The following is a 7,222-nucleotide window of genomic DNA, read 5'->3' on the forward strand; positions in this document are numbered from 1 at the left end:
GGAGCCAGGGCAAGGGGGGATACTTGAGCCCATCCAGGCATCCTCCTTCTCACAGGCACCATCCCCAGAGAGCCGAGTGTGTTGGGGCAGTGGAAGGAGGAGAAGGAGGAGGAGATGTGCTCCCTGGGGGTACCCATCGCCTCAGGGGAGCTGCCGCGCACCCCAGGACTCACTAGGCAGCGCATGGCCACGCACGCACCCCACGTTCCCCCGCCACGAGCGTGCGTGTCCGCACCCACGTTCATACCCACAGATATGAATGAAACTAATTGGTTTTAATTAGCCTGTGTAAACAAGTTCCTGAAGTTTGCTGCCACGTGAGAATTTTGGCAGTCTCCAATAAATTAATCCTTTTTATTATGTCAATGACAGGGAGATGATCAAATGGGCTTTGATATAGATTTTGGGATTTATCACCTAGGAGCGCTCTGAAATGCTTGAACTTCTCCTTCCTGCTGCTGCTGCTGCAGGCAAGAACCCGGCTACAAACGGTGTTTGCTCCAGAGCCCGCTCGCAGCAAAACAGGGGATTTCGCAACATGCGGATGGCGGATGCTGGGGGAACTTTGAAGAAAAGTTTGTCTCCAGGATGTGTTGGGAAAGCAGAGTTTTCAGTGGGCAGGGTGACGGGGGAGAGATGCGCGAGCAAGGGATGCTGTGACGAGGCACAGCAATTAGCGTGTCGTGCCAGCACGTCCGGCAGCCAGAGGCTGAGCTACGCTGGCAGCTCGGTCCCTGGCTTCACCTCCCACGCCAGGGTGTGCGGTGCCCTCCTGCAGCCGCTCCCACCTGGGGGTAAAGGGGAGAGGGGTCCTGGGGCTCTGCCGGAGCTTGCTATCCCAGCCACGCGCAGCCGGCATTGCCAAATGCGCCTTTGCTGGCCAACGCCACACAGTGTCCGGTGCCGAATGGCTCTGCCCCCTGGCACCAGGACCATCCCACGGCCCCTCCTGACACAGCGTGGAACCCGCCCAGGGCTTTGCCCCAAGGCTCGGATGCTACTTCGCTGCCCTCCCATGGAACCACACACACGAGGCTGTTACCCGGAGCTCCAGGGCTGCTGCACACAGACATCCTCCTACTCTTCGCCACCAAGGGAAGGCTAACTGGATGGGAATTCTAATCATATATTATATTACCGTGTCATATTAGACTAATAAAATCCTAATATGATACAGGAATGGGGAGCATATCATAACTCCTCTGTGGCTAATACAATGCCTGCAATAAATCACTCCCAGAGCTTACCCTTAACAATTGTATCAATGCTTTCTGTGTCACACTGATAACTCAGTCCCTCTCATCTAATGGTTCACTTTTCTTCACAGTCCATATGGCAGTGACATTAAAGCTAATGAAATAAAATAAAATTTGCCAATCTTTGAAGAATTCCATTCTTTCAAAAGATGTATTTTATTAACACAAACTGGAAACATCTTCAGTTACTCAGAGCTATTTTATTCACGTTGGAAATACATGGCACAGACATTGGCATCAGCATCTTACATTGAACTTGTGTGTGGTCTTTGCAATAGTCATCACTATAGGGCGACCCCGCACCGTTCAGCCTTGCACATTTAACACCAATTTTGCACCATCAGAAGCGCTGCCTCCATCAACCATAGGGCATGGATTTGGACATGCCAAGTCATGATCTCCTCGACTCTTCCATTCCTGGGCTGAGGGTCCCTCGTTGCATCCAAGGACAGCTACACAGAGCCAGGAGCTCGGTGTCTGAATGCCAGGGGGAGGACATCACAGCCTGCTTCAGTTTTGGCACACGAAGCTTTGCTTTTCCTCATGGGGCTGCTGCCGCGGCTCTGCAAGTTGCAAACTGGCTAAGTTTGCCAGGGACCCCGGTGCTGCTTCTCCCTGACCGTGGGGCTTCCTGCACCCACTCCTGCTCCCTGCACTGCAGTGGCTGTGCCGCAGACCCCCTGCCTGGTGGGTGGGATGGAGCTGGGGCCGATTCCCAGCTGTGCTGTGCACAGGGCAGCACCACGGGTCTCTCCTCTGGACATCCTCGCCCCTGTCGCAGCCCGGTGATGTGCAGCGCAGTGATGACAGCAGCAGGCACCTTCGTCAGGACAGTGCCGGACACAGGAGACGGCGATCCCAGGGCAAACCCCGGCTGTTCCTACCGAGCTTGAGCTGGCATGTCCCGGGTCAGCGGGAGGCGCGGGACAGGGGGCTGGCGAGGCTTTGCTCCTCTGCCACGATGGCGCGTTGGAGGCACAGGGCTGTGGCTGCTTTGGTCGCGGTGGTGCTCACACGCGCCAACAGCTCCAGCCTGGGCCAGGCAATCGGAGTGGTACCATCAAGCAAGGCGGGAGGGCCAAGGATCTCCTCCCCACCCCGGGATGAGCACGCGGTGCTGCGGCAACAGAGCTCCTCACGGCTGCAGGGCCATGGCCTCGTGCAGGATGTGTGCGTGCAGCAGGGATCTTTGCAAGAGCCACTGCTCCTGCGCGAGTCTCTGCCGGCCCTTCGGGTGCCGCTACTGGGTGAAATACAATAGCATTGGCAGCACGATCCTAACGCTGGTGCTTGCAGTAAACCCTTCTGATGTGTGATCAGGCCTCAAGGATAAGATGTTTATTATTTGCCATGCAGCCACGTGGCTGTTCCCCAATGTAAGGCAAGGCCAAATTGCACTTGTAATTCAAAGGGACCCAAACCCTTAATGCTGTAAAGCAGCACGCTAATGATGCCCAGCGGGCGCGGGCACGCGAGTGCAGCCCAAAGGTTGTTGATGGCCTTCCTATGAACCTCCTCCGCGTGTGACAGGTCCTTGCCTGTGGGCAGCAGAGATGTGATCAAGATGAGGGACGTCTGCGTGTTCATTACGCTGCCTACGCCTCCACTGACACACTTCACATTTAAAACACTGATTCCATGGAGCTGCAGCGTGAACAGCGGGCGCATGGACTTGGGGAGCTCCATCAGCAAATGCAAATCAGCACTTTGCCCTCCACACACAGAAGTCTTTGGAAGTCCACGGTCCCCATCCACCCCAACTCTCGTTAACTGACAACGAAGGCTTTGCAACGCACATCTAGGTATTCTGTTACTTATTTAAATGCACCACCTGCGGTGAAAGAAGCAGTTTTCAGTTCTAAAGCTGATAGAGAAGTTGTGTCTGCTCCAGAAACAAAAGCGGCAGCAGTGGCCGGGGCACGAGGGCACGCGGGATGTGGAGGGGAAAGAGAGTGGCCAAACAAAGGTGTTTCACCAAATACCCTGATACAAGAATCGTGATAAGTGAAGCTGAGCCACGAGCTAATTAGATCATGCAAATAATCATGGAGCCACCAAGACACCACCTGAAGGCCTGAACAACTGACTGGAACGGGACCACGGTGGGCAGGCAGCTCCTCTGAGCACAGCCAAGCCTGGGCTCCAGCGCAGCGGGGCCGGCAGCGGTGAGTGCTCTGCTCCTCCTGCCTGGTGTACGCACCCACCCGGGCAGTAGTTGTATTTATCAAAGACCATTTGCTGCAAGTGATTAACGTTAATCTGATTTCCTGTGAGTCGATTTCCTTGAGATATGGTAAATAGGCCATTACCTGTTATTGACCTTTACTTTATTAAAAAGACGTAAAATTAGCATTTATAGATATACGTCCTTCCAAAAAAAAGTTTTCTTAATAAAGAAAAATATTTTTATAATCATATTATACTTGCTAGCCCAGGCTGCGGTCCCAAAGTTAATGTTAAATAAAGATGGTAATTAAGAGTGAACATGATGATAACTTTTGAGCTCATCTGAAGGACTGACCCCTTCCTTCACCTCCACTTGGGTTTTCGCTCTGAGCAGAATGGGGTGAAGGCAGAGGCAAGGGCTGGCCGAGGCAGTGGGAAGCTCCCACTCCTGCTCCCTGTCAGGACGCACGTCTCCCATGATTTCCAGTCTCCTCCAGGCAAGAGGGCACCAGGGAGCTACTGGTATTTAAAGAAAAGCTCAGCTTCCATTTCATGCCCTTGTGGCAGCGTCCTCCTCTCCTGGGTCCGATTTCAACTGAGCAGGAAGAAATTACGTCCACATTTGATCATGAAAGCAAAAAGTTTATTCATGTTTGAAACTACATAGAACTACCACGAGGAAGACTTCTCAATCCAGGGTGTAATCCAGTTAGAAAGTAACACGAAACGGTTTAATACATTAGAATCACTGCCACAAATTATTTTCATGACTCAATCAGTTTCAGAATCGCATACAATACAAAAGAGAGAAGAAAGGGCCCCTGTTACACAGGGAATGTACAGTACTGAATACTGAAGTCTGTATGCATCACAATTAGTCGTTGGGGTTTGCGTGAATTAGTAACAAGATGAAGAACATTCAAAATGCTTCTCAGTATTTACAACAGTTTCACTGTTCTGTGTTTAACCTAAGACCCCCATGTCTCCGCCTCTTTAGAAGTTGCCGACGCAACCCTGATTCTTTTAAAAGATTACAATGTACATTACAGCTCATGGGGAAACAAAGAGTTAATTACAAGATGCAAAAAGATAAGAAAGAGACAAACTACAGCGTGAGTATCGTTCAGAGGTAGTAAGTGAGCACTCTAAGCTACAGAACATGTTGAAAGTCTATTGGTTCGTATGAGTTCGCATGAGGTAATAAAGCTGTGTTTGATTGGTGAGATGTATAAATACTCTTTTGCTACACTATGTACAACACTCCGTGTGATGGTGCTTTTTCCTTTGCTTTTTTTCCTTTGTTTGTGGTTTGCTGCCAAGAAGAGGTAACAAATCCTGGCAGGCGTGTGCAGCACCTTGCTCATACTGTAAAACCCCAGGTCTTGGCTTTCCCAGAGATCAGCAGCAAGTGTCTTCACCTCCCAAGAACAACCTGTGTCTGGTGTGAATACAGGGAGGAGACTTGGGGTCCGGGCGGTTTTAGCAAGAAAAGATGCTCCTGGTTTCCAATCTCATTTGTAGGACAACAAAAATGTGACGAATAAGGATTCTTAAACACAACCATTGTTAACCGAAATAACCCAACAGCGCTTTTTATTCCAACTCTATAAGAGATATGAAAAGATTAAACACAATCAAAGTCTGCAACTCACGTTGACTTTCCATGGAAATATGCACAAAGTTAAGTTTAGGTGAGGTGTTTCTTTGTGTCTGCTCTTGCTATTGAGGTTAAGCTTGTCCTGTACTTTTACCCTTAAGGCCAAGTCATTGGCAACTGTGAGACCAACATTGTTAAAACTGCTGATAATAAATTATGATAAAATAGTTACAGGGCTATAAACAACGCTAAATCTTGGCCTAATTGGATAAAGTGCTTTTTAACATTGTGTGTTTTAAGTATAAATACAAATGATTATGATACCTTTAAAAAACAGATTTACCAAGTTTTCTAATAAGACAAGGTTTTACAGTAAAGCTGTAGGTGGTTGGCTACAAAAAACTCTTTCCTTTTTCTCCTGCGACTCTGAATGCGCTAATCAAGGCATCTCAGCTCAGGGAAAAAGTGTTGCTAGGAGATTAGTTAGAGGTATCAGAGTGCACACTTCCCGGCCCTTCTGTAGGGGAAGTCACAGAAGATGGAGTAGTTGCGTCCTGCCAGCCTCCATTAGCCTGAAACGGGAAAAACAATTCAATTGATACCATTAGGCATATTAATTACAGCGCACACCGAAAGCACCAGTCTGCGAGGACGCTCCAGGATGAGATTTTCCTACGCTCTCTTTGGCTGCAGAACTTGCGAAAGGAAAAGCAGCGGGTGTTACAGGAGGGACACTGCCGGCGGGCTCCACTGTAAGGCCGAGCCTCCAGCACAAGGGCCACGAGGAGCCAGGAGCTGCGCAGCTGGGTGCGAGCCGCACTCCGGACTCGGGATGTCTGCAAAGACCATCCACACTCAAATGAAGAGCATCCCTGGAGCCTAGACTTCAGCTTTTTCCCCTGAGAATCTGAGTCCGAGGCAATCCATGTCTAACCCCCTCATCTCCTGTCACTTCTCAAAGTTTGGAATTGCCTTTCTCCACCTGGCAGAGCTGCTGCACCCGGCCAGCCTGCTTCCCTGCGACTGCGATCCGCCTGCACACCAATGCAGGGCTGCGAGGCAGAAAGGGGCCGCTCAGATCAGTTTTCCAATTATCTCTAAACACAGCCCTATTCTGGACGCCGCTCCGTGTCTCCGCACGCCGCTGGCTCTCGTTGCCCAGACCTGCATCGGCAAGAGCCACGCTCAGGAACAAATCCGCCGTATGTCTGGGCCGATGGAGGCAATTGCCGAAATCAATGTCTGATCACATTTCTGCTGTGGCAGACAGCTTGTCGCTACATATTTTTATGTCAGTCAAGAAGAGGGAGGCGCGGGGCTCGTGCACTGGGGACGCTGAGTGGAAGTGACGGGGAGGCCTCTGCGCAGCGCCCACGAGAGCTGCCCGGCCACGCTGCCGGAGCCCCCAGCCTTGGCAGGGATGCTTCCCGGCAGGGAAAGGTTACGCTATGCTAATGCGGGTACCACGCGCTGCACTGCCAGAACAGTGCAGCCAGCTCAGCACTGCGGCCACCGCACTCACCGGGAGCGAGGGGTGATGGCGTCGTGCCGGACCTCGCGGCCATCGCCCTCCAACCCCGCACCCAGCCTGGCGAGCCTTCCCATTAAAGAATCGTTCATCTATCACAGTGGAGGAAAATGCTCTGTGGCTCCAACGGGAGGAGAAAGAAGCCTCTGTAATTACCTCCTTTGCAGATGAAAAACAGCAAACGGAGAAGCTCGTATCCTGACCAATGCGAAACGTTCGGGTTTGGCTTCTCTTAAGTAAAATTAACAGCATCCCCAGCCTGCAATCACATCACGGCTGCAACCTCACCACCCGCTTTAGAAAACCCAACAGCTCGGATGCAGACTGGAAACGCACAAAACCCTGTGCCGAATGCAGAGGCGCCGCCAGTTCCTTATTTTTTAAAGATACGAGAATCTACTTAGAGAAAGAAAAACTCTTGTGCAGATATGAGTCTAAAGATATTCCATCTGAAGTAAACATCATTCCTCTTTTATCCAAATTTATAAACAACAAATGTACAATATTTTTACTCAGCTTGGCAGCTGGAGGAGAGGTTGTCAGCAAGCATTCTTTTTTTCAAATAAATTAATCCTTACTCTGGTGGTTTGAGATTATGCACTGTATTATACAACAGCGCCTTATCAGGCCTCATCAGTGAAGATGGAATTCATGTCTGTAAAATGCTGCAGGCAA

At 50.4% G+C, this 7,222-nt stretch overlaps 1 protein-coding gene across 2 annotated transcripts in view; it reads right to left on the reverse strand.

Annotated features, from left to right (window-relative positions):
• Nucleotides 1-1,093: 1,093 nt before the first annotated feature.
• Nucleotides 1,094-7,222, reverse strand: part of PBX3 (PBX homeobox 3) — a 109,604-nt gene continuing 103,475 nt past the window's right edge. Inside the window, exon 8 of one of the 2 annotated variants that reach the window (XM_054084058.1) lies at nt 1,094-5,591. Coding sequence is in view for 1 of the 2 variants with exons in the window: in XM_054084057.1 (XP_053940032.1) it covers nt 5,499-5,591 (93 nt within the window). In the remaining variant the exon portion in view is untranslated. The remainder of the gene's footprint in view (nt 5,592-7,222) is intronic. The other variant, XM_054084057.1, reaches the window with a different exon arrangement.

This window comes from Cuculus canorus, chromosome 19 (assembly GCF_017976375.1).
Source record: "Cuculus canorus isolate bCucCan1 chromosome 19, bCucCan1.pri, whole genome shotgun sequence".
Classification (NCBI taxonomy): Eukaryota; Metazoa; Chordata; class Aves; order Cuculiformes; family Cuculidae; genus Cuculus; species Cuculus canorus.